Source organism: Bos mutus, chromosome 11, assembly GCF_027580195.1.
Source record: "Bos mutus isolate GX-2022 chromosome 11, NWIPB_WYAK_1.1, whole genome shotgun sequence".
NCBI lineage: Eukaryota > Metazoa > Chordata > Mammalia > Artiodactyla > Bovidae > Bos > Bos mutus.
In genome coordinates, this window is record NC_091627.1 from 95,461,990 (window position 1) to 95,475,577 (window position 13,588).

The following is a 13,588-nucleotide window of genomic DNA, read 5'->3' on the forward strand; positions in this document are numbered from 1 at the left end:
CATCCACTGGATCATCGAAAAAGAGAGTTCCAGAAAAACATCTACTTCTGCTTTATTGACTATGCCAAAGCCTTTGACTGTGTAGACCACAACAAACTGGAAAATTCTGAAAGAGATGGGAATACCAGACCACCTGACCTGCCTCTTGAGAAACCTGTATACAGGTCAGGAAGCAACAGTTCGAACTGGACATAGAACAACAGACTGGTTCCAAATAGGAAAAGGAGTACGTCAAGGCTGTATGTTGTCACCCTGCTTATTTAACTTATTCGCAGAGTACATCATGAGAAACGCTGGGCTGGAGGAAGCACAAGCTGGAATCAAGAGTGCCGGGAGAAATACCAATAACCTCAGATATGCAGATAACACCACCGTTATGGCAGAAAGTGAAGAAGAACTAAAGAGCCTCTTGATAAAAGTGAAAGAGGAGATGGAAAAAGTTGGCTTCAAGCTCAACATTCAGAAAACTAAGATCATGGCATGCGGTCCCATCACTTCATGGCAGATAGATGTGGAAACAGTGTCAGACTTTATTTTTTGGGGTTCCAAAATCACTGCAGATGGTGATTGCAGCCATGAAATTAAAAGACTCTTCCTCCTTGGAAGGAAAGTTATGGCCAACCTAGACAGCATATTAAAAAGCAGAGACATTACTTTGTCAGCAGAGGTCCATCTAGTCAAGGCTATGGTTTTTCCAGTGGTCATGTATGGATGTGAGAGTTGGACTATAAAGAAAGCTGAGTGCCAAAGAATTGATGCTTTTGAACTGTGATGTTGGAGAAGACTCTTGAGAGTCCTTTGGACTGCGAGGAGATCCAACCAGTCCATCCTAAAGGAGATCAGTCCTGGGTGTTTATTGGAAGGACTGATTTTGAAGCTGAAACTCCAATACTTTGGCCACCTGATGTGAAGAGCAACTCATTTGAAAAGACCCTGATGCTGGGAAAGATTGAAGGCAGAGGAGAAGGGGGATGACAGAGGATGAGATGGTTGGATGGCATCATTGACTCGATGGACATGAGTTTAGGTGAACTCTGGGAGTTGGTGATGGACAGGGAGGCCTGGTGTGCTGCAATTCATGGGATCCCAAAGAGTCGGACACGACTGAGCAACTGAACTGAACTGATTATCATCCCCATTTTACAATTGATATTTAGAGGGTTAAGGAACTTGCTGGTAATCATTTAGCAAGTAGAGGAACTAGTATTTGCAACTATCCTTGTATATATACTTAAGGAATATACCATAAATTGCCTCCCTGTTTAACTGTTCTTCAGTGACACCAAAGCCAAGATTTTGCATTATTTTGGCAAGAATGAAGGTCAAAATTAGTTTTAATAAGAATGAGAAGCAAAATATCAATTTTAAACTTAAGAGTTTCTTTTTGTTGTTTTTCTTTCAGTTTTATTGAGGTATAATAAGTTTAAGGGATACAGTGTAATGACTTGACTTACATACATCATGAAATGATTACTGCAGTAAATTTAGTGAACACCCATCATTTCATAAACATATTAAGGAAACAAAAAAATTTTTTCCTATTATTAGAACTCTTAGGATGTACTCTTTTAAAACAGCATTGTTAATTATATTTACAGTTGAGTTTCTAATTTTTTTGATAGAACTACTTTTGCAACTTATGTCAACTTTTCATATAGATAAAGTATATTTGAAGATGTGAAGATATATATTTACTTAGTTAATAGTGATGTGCGGAGATTAACTCTGACACAGCTCCAAATTGTATTTGCCCTTAACTGTAACCTTAAGTATATTTTTTTTAGTCCAGGGCGGATGCTGTTTCCTCTGTTGTCTTTCATTCTTAGGTCTCTGTTATAATCTGGGACTTACATCATGCTAAATATGAGAGAAGCAATGAGCCAGACATGGTAATCATCTTTCTACATGGCTCAGCTTGCTCTCAGGAGGTCTGCCTACTGCTTAGTTTCTTCCTTATTCTCATCTGGGTCTCAGAAGAGTCGTTCATACTTGTTTGTCTCACTTTGGTACCCATCCATCATTCTCTGAATGATTATTTGGGTATCCACTTACATATGATGTAGGCTGGGGCTGTGAAGAGAGTGTGGAGAATTGGAGTCAAAACCCTGTTCAGTTACTTTCTTGGCCTTGTACCTTGGTCAAATGATTTTGGAGGTTTATTCTCCTTCCTTGTCTACATAAAGAAATAAGCAGTAATAATCAACCTCAAACATTGTTTTATTGAATGGGGTAAGGTATGTAGCATGTATATAGTGCCTGGCTGTTAGTTCCCTTTATTTTAGTGAAAGTAGATCAGTCTATTACCAGGGGTTTCCTACTCTAATTTGTTATTTTGTTCTTTCTCTTGCCTTGTTCCTGGAAGCATACTACATTCTTTTATCCTCTATAATAAAATACTGTTTTTGTATCCCTTATTTTGGCCGTATAACTCTTAACTATTATTTAAGGTTGACTCCTTAGATCTCTTTCTTTTTTGTCTTGTTGGTTCCCTGTCCATCCCATGGGCTTCCCTGTAGCTCAGATAGTAAAGAATCTGCCCACAGTGCAGGAAACTGGGTTCGATTGCTGGGTCGGGAAGATCCCCTGGAGAAGGAAATGGCAACCCACTCCATTGTTCTTACCTGGAGAGCCCCATGGACCGAGGAGCCTGGTGTGCCCCCGTTCATGGGGTCGCAAAGAGTCGGACACAACTGAATGACTGACACTTACCAAATTTCAAAGAATTTGTTTCCACTCAAGATTTTCTGTGTGGATGATCATCATCTCCATTTTTAGACCCTAGTATTTTTCCTACATAGACCCATATACTATCTTGTATGACATTTTCTTGTGAATATTCCCATCATCTCAAAATTTACCTTGCCTAAATCAGAATAACTTATCTTTTCTCTAAAGTCAGAGTGACTTACAGATTTTCTGTTCCTCTAGAGATGTTAACATTTCTTGGTTTCTTTATTGTCATTGATTCTATCTTCATTATTGATTATAAACTAGGAGATAAACCAATCTTGATTTTTTTTCCCCTTCTAACTCCCCTAATTTTTAGTGATAAATATCTGTTGATCTCTTAAATATGTCTCATCTTTTTCATTCTACATTTTCTTTATTACCTACTCTAATATCTGTATATTTTGAAGCTTTGAAATTTTATTAAAGTTAAAATTGGAATAGAAATGGTTTTCCCTATGTTTAGAAGCTTTAGGGGGAAACTGCTATTAAACACAGTGTGCACACACGAGTATTCATCTATCGCATATGTGATGTATACAGTTGACCTTGAACAATGTGGGAATTAGGGGCACTGACCCTTTGCGAAGTTGAAAATCCATAGTTGGCCTCCTGTATCCCCGATTCCACCAAATCTAGGATTCTTCCACATCCCCAGATTCATCCAATCTTGGATCATGTGTAGTACTGTAGTATTTACTGTTGGAAAAAAAAAAACATGTATAAGTGGACTGCTGCTGCTGCTAAGTCGCTTCAGTCGCGTCCCACTCTGTGTGACCCCAGAGATGGCAGCCCACCAGGCTCTGCCATCCCCGGGATTCTCCAGGCAAGAACACTGGAGAGGGTTGCCATTGCCTTCCCCAATAAGTGGACTGCTGCTGCTGCTAAGTTGCTTCAGTCATGTCCCACTCTGTGTGACCCCATAGACAGCAGCCCACCGGGCTCCCCCATCCCTGGGATTCTCCAGGTAAGAACACTGGAGTGGGTTGCCATTTCCTTCTCCAATGCATGAAAGTGAAAAGTGAAAGTGAATTCGCTCAGTCATGTCCAACTCTTAGCGACCCCATGGACTGTAGCCCACCAGGCTCCTCCGTCCATGGGATTTTCCAGGCAAGAGTACTGGAGTGGGGTGCCATTACCTTCTCCTAATAAGTGGACTAGTACAGTTCAAACCTGTGCTGTTCAAGGGTCAACTGTACATTAGTGAGCTGCACGTCTCCTTCAGCAGTAGGAGAGTTGGAAACTAAGAACTTTGTGTTATGTTTAGGATTTCTCCACATTATTGGTTTGGGGTTGGCTAATTCTTTGTTGTGTGGGGGTGTTCTGTACATTTTAGGATGTTTAGTAATATCCCTGGCCTCTATTCGCTGAGTAGCATTACCTCCACTAAAGTTGCTGCTGCTGCTGCGTCACTTCAGTCGTGTCCGACTCTGTGTGACCCCATAGACGGCAGGACGGAGAAAAATGTCTCCAGGCCTTGCCACATATTCCTTGGTGGGGGAGGTGAGGGAGTACAAAATCTTCCCCAGTTGAGAACCATGGGTCTAGAGAAACGATATAGGCAGTAGAAGTAGAATTATTTATTTTCACATTCTGCCAGCTTCATAAGAATGTTTGTTACTACACAATGAAAAAACTTTCATAAAGAGAATAGAAAAATTCATAAAGAGGATAGAAAAATTTCAGACTCCGTCCTGGGAGGGCAGCACTGGAATAATATTTTAGGAAAATAAACCTAAAAGTGGTATGCTGTTTTTATCGAGAAAGTGTATGTATACTCATATATGAATATATGGCAGTATACTATGCATTTGGTGAAGAGTTGTGTATATTTATGTACCAACATCACTAATAATAGTTTCTAATTTCCTTTTTAGCAAGGATTTGCTGGAATGCCATGAAACTTCAGGAACTTCTTTTTCAGCATTTAACTTTTATTTCATCAATTTATATTTCCTACTATTTTTGTTTCAAGAAATTTGAGGACTTATGTTTTTTGGTAACTGATCACAGATCCAGTTCTTTGGTGCTTTTATTTTTCTTCTAAACGTTTGTGGATTTCTTGAAAATATTTCTGTTCTCATCTCTTTCCTTACCCTAGCATATCTTTCCTACTTAAGGAGAAAAAAAGATCCTTGAGCTTGTCAAGAGTATTGTAATAGTTCAAATCCTGCAGTGTTCATAAAATTATTGTAAGGATCAAACTTCTGAGTAATAGAATACTATTATGTCTCCTATCTGTAATATTCTGTACAGGTTGACTTGAAAACCCTCAGAATAATTTGTAGAGCCATCTTGGAATTAACCAAATAAGATATGACCTATATATGAATTCAGGAGACTTAAGAGTATGATCTTAAGGAACTGGTATAACTGTTTAGCATTCATTTTCATAAAATGAGGTTTATTTTTTGGTAGATGAAGTCTAAAATTAATCTCTTTTTCATAGGTATGTCCTTCTAATACGGACATTAATGAATCTTTTTCATCTGTATTGCCTCCATTTGTTCCTCATGAGCCAACTGGAGATTTGGAATATCACTCTTCAAATCTCAGAATGTTGAGGGTATCTCCTGACACTGTGTCAAGGACTGTCAGACATTTAACAGGTACGTAGAGAAGGATACATTGTGTCTTTATAACTAGCTTGCTATGCCTAATTAATTTTCAACTTTTGAACTGCAATGATGTTAACTTTGGATTAGGTATATTTATAAATCCTCAGATATTTTATTAGATGAACCGTTTGATTTTTCATTGAGTTCTTCATGACAGTGTTTAGACCTGAATTACGTGGAGGAGTCTGATATTAAAGTCAGTTTGTTTCTATATTCCTTTTTGAGACTTGAAGGGAAAAGGAAACTGAATGAACACAGGAGCAGATATAAGTTTATAGAGAGGAGACTGAGAAATTAATTTTGAGGTAGAAAGCAAGATTGCCCTGGGAGTTGGTGATGGACAGAGAGGCCTGGCGTGCTGCGATTCATGGGGTCTCAGAGAGTGACTGAACTGAACTGAACTGAATGGCTAATGATGTTGAACATCTTTTGTTGTGTTTATTGGACAGTTATATATCTTCTTTGGAGAAATGTCTGTTAAAATTCTCACTCACTTTTTAATTGGTTTATTAACTTTTTGTTACTGCATTTTAAAAGTTCTTTGTATATTCTGGATACAGGTCCCTTATTAGATATGTTATTTGCAAAAATTCTTCCACTCTTGTTGAGTTATGGGTTCACTTACTTGATGGTATTGACTTCACAGAATTTTTAATTTGATAAAGTCTTATTTTATCTTGTTTTTTTTTTTTTTTAAGTTAGTTTTAAATAGTGGTAAAATACTGCTAATGTTTCATCTTAGCTATTTTTACATATATAGTTCATTGGCATTAAATACATTTACATTGTCATGTAAACAATGTCATGCATTCACAAAGCTCTTTCATCTTGTGAAACTGGAACTCTTTATCTAAATATTAAAGAATAACTCCCCATTCCCTCCTACTTCCCCATCAACCATGGTTTTACTTTTCACCTCTGCTGTGAATTTGACTACTCTAGGTACCTCATATAAGTGTTTGTCTGTGACTGATTCATTTCACTTGGAATAATGTTTTTTAAGTTTTATTCATGGTGTAGCAGGTGTTCGATTTCTTTGAATTTGTAGATTTTTTTGAGAATATTGCCATATTAATAATATTGCATATTTTGATCTGTGCATGTGGGATTTCTTTTTGTTTATTTAGGTCTTTATTTCTTTCAACAGTGTTTTGTAGTTTTCAGCATACAACTCTTGTATGTCCTTGTTAAATTAATTTCAAGTATTTAAATCTTTTTGATGTTACTATACATGGAAAAGTTTTCTTAATTTCATTTTTGGAATAGTCACTGCTAGTGTATAGAAATAAAGTTTAATTTTGTATGTTCATCTTGTAGCTGGCAACCTTGCTGACCTACCTCTTTGTTATTCCTATAATTTTTTGTGTGGTTTTCTTATTTTTGTATATAAGCCAGTGTCATCTGCAAGTAGAGATGTCTTCTTCCTTTCTAGAATGTATTCTTTTTTCTATATTTCCTAGTTGCCTTGACAAGTACAGTGATAACCTTCAGTACAGTGTTGCCTATAGGTGGCAAGAGCAGTCTTGTGCAGGTCTTTGTAGGAATGTCTTTTATCATGTTAGCTGAGGGGTTTTTGTAGATGCCCTTTATCAGGTTGGGGAAATTATTTTTTATTTGTAGTTTCTAGAGTGCATTTATCACATAAAAGGTATTAGATTTTGTCAGATGCTTTTTCTGTATTTTTAAAAGGATGGTTGTGTGTATGATTTTTGTTCTTTATTCTAATATTATGAAGCATTATTAATTAATTTTCAGATGTTGAGTCAACCTTGCTTTCTTGGTTATAAGTGCTACTTGGTTATGGTGTATAATCCTTGTATGTGCTGTTGGATTCATTTTACCAGTGATTTTTTGGGGGGAATTTTGTGATTCATAATAGATATTGATGTGTAAATTTCTTGCCTTTTTTTTTTTTTTGGTTAGGTTTTGGTACAAAAGTAACAGTAGTGTCATAAGTTGTGTTAGAAGTAATTTGAGTTTTCTTTCTCTGTCTCTTTTTGTGAGTCTAGCTAAATTTTGTCCCTGTTGTTGATCTTTTTGAAGAAATTTTGATTTCTTCTCTTTTTCTAATCTCTATTTTTTCTACTTCTTAAATCTATTTGCATTTTAGTTTCTTTTTATTTCCTTTCTTTCATTTGCTTCAGTTTTAGTTTGTGCTTTTTATTGTTTCTTATGATGAAAGGTTATTGATTTGAGATTTTTCTTTTTAATATAGGTATTTATGTTGATAGATTTCTAAAGACTAACTGCATGCATTAACTTTTGGTTTGTTGTGTTTTTGTTTTAATTCATCCAAACTGTTTCCTAGTATAATTGTAGGAGTCCTTTTACACTTTGTTGAGGCATGCTTTATGTCCTACGGCATAGTTTATCCTGTAGAATGTATGGTTTGCACTTGAGAAGAATGTGCATTCTGTTGTTGTTAGGTGGTGTGTTCTATACATGTGTCTTCGTTCCAGTGGGTTGATAGTGTTCAAGTCTTCTGTATCCTTGTTGATCTTCTGCTAATTTTCTCCATTTTTGAAAGTAGGGTATTGAAATCTCCAACTATTATTATTTCTCCCTTTTCTGTCAGAATTGCTTCATATATTTTGATATTAAGTGAATCTATGTTTCTAATTGTTCTGTAGTCCTGATGAATTGGGCCTTTTGTTGTTATACATTGTCCCTCTTTAATTCTAGAAACATTTTTTGTTTTGTTTTGTTTTAAAGTCTGTTTTGTCTATATCAGTGTTGACATCCCACTTCTTATGGTTGCTGCTTGAATGTCATGTCTTTATTCATCCCTTTACTTTTAGTCTACTTATATTTTTGAAGCTCAGGTTTATGTCTTATAAGTAACTTACAGTTGTATCTTTATTTCTTAATTCCAGAATGATAGTCTTTGCCTTTTAATGTGATTATATTATCCCTTCACATTTAATGTAATTATTGATTAAGATTGGGTTTATATTTGCTGATTTACTTTTTATTTTCCATCTGTCTCATGTCTTTTTTTTTCTTTCCTCTTTTACTGGCTTTCATTGCATTAAGTGAATATTTTCCAGTATTTTAACTTCTTTAATAGTTTTCTGGCTAATTGTTAAAGTTATATTATTAGTGGTTGTTCTAGGACTTAGAAAATTTATTTTAACATACCAGAATATGCCCCAAATTTATACTAACTGAATTCTAGTGTAATAAAGAGGTGTTTCTGCTATATAGATCTGTTCACTCCCTGTATTTGCTATTCTTTTGATATATAATATACCTATATGTTACAAACCAAGGAGTACATTATTACATTGTCATAATTATTTATATAATTTTATGGGTTTTAAAAAAACTTAAGTAGAGAGCACAAACATTTGTTTATTAGGGCGTATTGCATTTGTATTTGAATTTACCATTTTTTATTCTTTATTTGTTCCTGTGGACTTGTTATCATCCAGTGTCATTTCCTTGCTGTACTCTAACTTTGTTCTCATGTACCTCCTTTTGTTATTGTCAAATATGTCACATTTCTGTGTCTTATAGCTCCAATAATACAATTACATACGTTGTTTTATGTAAACTTTTTTAAAAAAATTGTTGGAAGAAAGGAAAGTATGCAAGTATGCTGTTTTTTTGTAATTACCTAGTATAATTATCTTTCCTAGCACTATTTGTTTTGTTATGTAAGTTCAAATTACTGTTTGGTATCACTTGCTTTCAACCTGAAGAACTTCCTTTTGTACTTCTTGTAAGATGGGCCTGCTACCAACAGTTGCTCTCAGTTTTTATATATCTGGAAATATTTTTATATTTTTGGAAGTGTTTTTTGCTGGATTTTGAATTCTTAGTTGACAGTTATTTTCTTTCAGCACTTTGAATATGTCTTTCCACTGTATTCTACCTTTATTTATTGTTTCTGATGAGAAATCAACTGTTACTCTTATTAATGTTCCATTGTATGTGACTTCGTTTTTCTTACTGTTTTTAGAGTATCCTCTTCCAACATTCTGATTATGATGTGTCTGTTTATCTTACATTGAGTTCACTTGGATTATCAGATACATAGGATGTTTTTCATCAAATTTGGGAAGTTTTCAAACATTATTTCCTTTGAGTATTTTTTTTTTTTTTTTCTTTTCTGCCTCAGATGATCCCCCATTATACATGTGTCAGTGTACTTAATCTTGTTTAATAGCTCTCGGAGCCTTTGTTCATGTTCATTTGTTCTTTTTGGGGGCTGTCCTTCATCCTGCGTAGTCTCTGTTACCATCACGTTCACTGGTTCTTCTGTCTGTCCCTATTTACCATTGAGCCTCTAGGAAATTTTTCATTTCAGTAGTACTTTTCAGCCCCAAATGGAAGTTGAACTTCCATTTGGTTCAATTATAAGTTCTATAACCTTACTTTATATTTGATGAGACATTGCCATTACCTTCTTTTAGTTTTTAAGCATGATTTTCTTTTCTTCTTTGAGCATATTTATAATAACTGCTTTGAAATCTTTGCTGGCTAAATCCAACATGTGGGTCTCCTTAAAGGCAGTTTCTATTGGTTACTTATTTTTTTTCCTATGAATAGTTCACTTTTTCTTTGTATGTCTCAATATTTTTATAAACTGGACATTTTAGATAATATATTGTTGCAGCCCTGGATACTAACAGCTTCTCTGGTGCTGAGAATATTTGTTATTGTTTTGCTTGTCTGATTATTAAAATTTTTCTTAAAAATGTATTTATTTATTTTTGGCTATGCTGGGTTTTTGTGGGTGCACGTGGGCTTGACTCCAGTTGTGGTGTGTAGGCTTCTCATTGCAGTGGCTTCCTTCTACAGCTGCGGAGCACTGCCTCTGGGACATGTGGGCTCAGTAGTTGTAATTCAGGGACTCAGTGGTTATGGAGACTGGGCTCAGTTGCCACATGACCTGTGAAATCTTCCCAGACTAGGGATTCAACCTGTGTCCCCTGCATTGGCAGGCAGATTCTTAACAACTGGATCACCAGGGAAGTCCTGTCTAGTAGTTTAAATAAATCTAATGATTCTCCTGCAGTATGGACCTTCCACATTCACTGGAAACCAGAGGCTTTGGTATGTGTAGAGCCTGCCTTACTGTGATCTCTATCCATTCTCCCCTCCTCTGCCTATGGTTTTAACTCAGTTCTCTTTTACTGTCTCCTGTTTTCATCATCTTGTGCAATTCAGTTCATTTGCTCAGTTGTGTCCGTCTCTTGGTGACCCCATGCTCTGTAGCACGCCAGGCTTCCCTGTTCATCACCAACTCCTGGAGCTTGCTCAAACTCATGTCCATCCAGTCGATGGTGCCATCCAACCATCTCATCCTCTGTCATCCTTTTCTCCTCCTGCCTTCAGTTTTTCCCAGCATCAGGGTCTTTTCCAATGAGTCAGTACTTCCCATCAGGTGGCCAAACTGTTGGAACTTCAGCTTCAGTATCAGTCCTTCCAGTGAATATTCAGGACTGATTTCCTTTAGGATGGACTGGTTTGATCTCCTTGCAGTCCAAGGGACTCTCAAGATTCTTCTCCAATGCCACAGTTCAAAAGCATCAATTCTTCGGCCCTTAGCTTTTATTATGGTCCAGCTCTCACATCCATACATGACTACTGGAAAAACCATAGCTTTGACTAGACAGACTTTTGTCGGCAAAGTAATATCTCTGCTTTTTAATATGCTGTCTAGGTTTGTCATAGCTTTTCTTCCAAGGAGCAAGCGTCTTTTAATTTCATGGTTGCAGTCACCATGTGCAGTGATTTTGGAGCCCCCCAAAATAGTCTTTCACTGTTTCCATTGTTTCCCCAACTATTTCCCATAAAGTGATGGGACTGGATCTTGGTTTTTTGAACATTGAGTTTTAAGCCAGCTTTTTCACTCGCCTCTTTCATCAAGAGGCTCTTTAGTTCTGCTTTGCTTTCTGCCAAAGGGTGGTGTCATCTGCATATCTGAAATTATTGTTATTTCTCCCAGAAATCTTGATTCCAGCTTGTGCTTCATCCAGCCCAGCATTTCACATGATGTACTCTGCATATAAGTTAAATAAGCAACTGGATAATATACATACTTGATGTACTCCTTTCCCAATTTGGGACCAGTCTGTTGTTCCATGTCTGGTTCTAACTGTTGCTTCTGACCTGCATACAGATTTCTCAGGTCAAGTGGTTTGGTATTCCCATCTCTTGAAGAATTTCCCACAGTTTGTTGTGATCCACACAGTGAAAGGCTTTGGCATAGTCAATAAAGTAGAAATAGATGTTTTTCTGGAACTCTCTTGCTTTTTTGATGATCCAGCAAATGTTGGCAATTTGATCTCTGGTTCCTCTGCCTTTTCTAAAATCGGCTTGAACATCTGGAAATTCTTGGTTCATGTACTATTGAAACCTGGCTTGGAGAATTTGGGGCATTAATTTGCTAGCGTGTGAGATGCGTGCAATTGTGTGGTAGTTTGAACATTCTTTGCTATTGCTATTGCTAAGTCACTTCAGTCGTGTCCGACTCTGTGTGACCCCATAGACGGCAGCCCACCAGGCTTCCCCATCCCTGGGATTCTCCAGGCAAGAACACGGGAGTGGGTTGCCATTTCCTTCTCCAGTGCATGAAAGTGAAAAGTGAAAGTGAAGTCGCTCAGTCATGTTTGACCCTCAGCGACCCCATGGACTGCAGCCTTCCAGGCTCCTCCATCCATGGGATTTTCCAGGCAAGAGTACTGGAGTGGGGTGCCACTGCCTTCTCCTGAACATTCTTTGGCATTGCCTTTCATTGGGATTGGAATGAAAACTGACCTTTTCCAGTCCTGTGGCTTCTGCTGAGTTTTCCAAATTTGCTGGCATATTGAGTGCAGCGATTTCAAATAGCTCAACTGGAATTCCATCACCTCCACTAGCTTTGTTTGTAGTGATAATTCTTAAAGGCACACTTGACCTTTAGGAAGTCCCTCAGTACAAACTATCTTTCCATTTCTTTGGGTCTTCCATTACTTTTAACTGTGTCTTATTTACAGTTTTCAGTGTACAGAGCTTTTACCTCCTTGGTTAAATTTATTCCTAGGTATTTTATTCTTTTTGATGCAATTGTAAATATGATTGTTTTCTTAATTTTGTTTTCTGATCATTCATATTTAGTGCATAGAAATGTAACTTTTGTATAGTGATTTTGTATCTCACAACTTTACTGAATTCATTTTTTTGTTGTTGTTGGAGTCTTTAGGGTTTTCTACATATAGCATCGTGTTATCTGCAGTAGAGACAGTTTTTCTTCTTTTCTGACTTGGATACATTTTATTTCTTTTTCTTACCTAATTACTCCACTAGGACTTCCAAAACTAAGCTGAGTAAAACTGATGAGAATGAGCATCCTTGTCTTCTTCCCAGTGTTAAGAGGAAAAGCATTTAGCTTGTCACCCTTGAATATGATGCTAGCAGTTCTCTTGTTGTATATAACCTTTATGCTGAGGTGCATTCCTTGTATATCCCTTTTGTTGAGAATTCTTATTATAAATGGGTAGTAAATCTTGTCAAATGCTTTTTCTTTGCATATTGAGATCATATAATTTATCCTTCATTTTGTTAACAAGGTGTATTTCATTGATTGATTTGTTAATGTTCCCTGGAATAATTTCCACTTGATTATGGTATAGCACCCCTTTCATGTATTATTGAATTTGGTTTGCTCATATTTTGTGGAGGATTTTTAGGTCTAAATTTATCAAGTCTTCAATTTAGATCTAAATTTATCAGGCCTGTAATTTTCTTTTTATGTAATGTCCTTTTCTGAGTTTGGTATTAGGGTAATGATGGCTTAGTGAAATGAGTTTGGAAGTGCTCTCTTCTACTTTTTAGAAAAATTTGATACGTGTTGGTTTTAATTCTCTGAATGTTTCATAGAATTCAGTTCTATAAATTCTGGACCTGGACTTTTGTTTGTTGGGATACTTTTGAGTACTGATTCAATCTCCTTACTAGTCTGTTCAGATTTCTTGTTTCATGATTGAGACTTGGTAGATTGTATTGATATGTTTCTAGAAATTTATCCATCTCTTCTGGGTTGTCAAATTTGTTAGTCCATAATTGTTCATAGCAGTCTCTTATCCTTATTATTTCTGTGCTATTATTTGTAACATCTTTTTCATTTCTTAGTTTATTTGTGTCCCCTTTTTTCTCTTTGGAATCTAGCTGAAGGACTGTCAGTTTATCTTTTTAAAGAACAAGCCCTTAGTTTCACTGATCTTTTACACTGTCTTTTTAGTCTCCATTTTATTTAT

General features: G+C 36.3%; 1 protein-coding gene across 1 annotated transcript in view; it reads left to right on the top strand.

The window, feature by feature from the left end:
* ALMS1 (ALMS1 centrosome and basal body associated protein) overlaps positions 1–13,588 on the top strand; it is a 186,417-nt gene that overhangs the window by 47,959 nt on the left and 124,870 nt on the right. Inside the window, 1 exon segment of the mRNA XM_070379810.1 lies at positions 5,177–5,336. Coding sequence (XP_070235911.1) covers positions 5,177–5,336 — 160 coding nt within the window.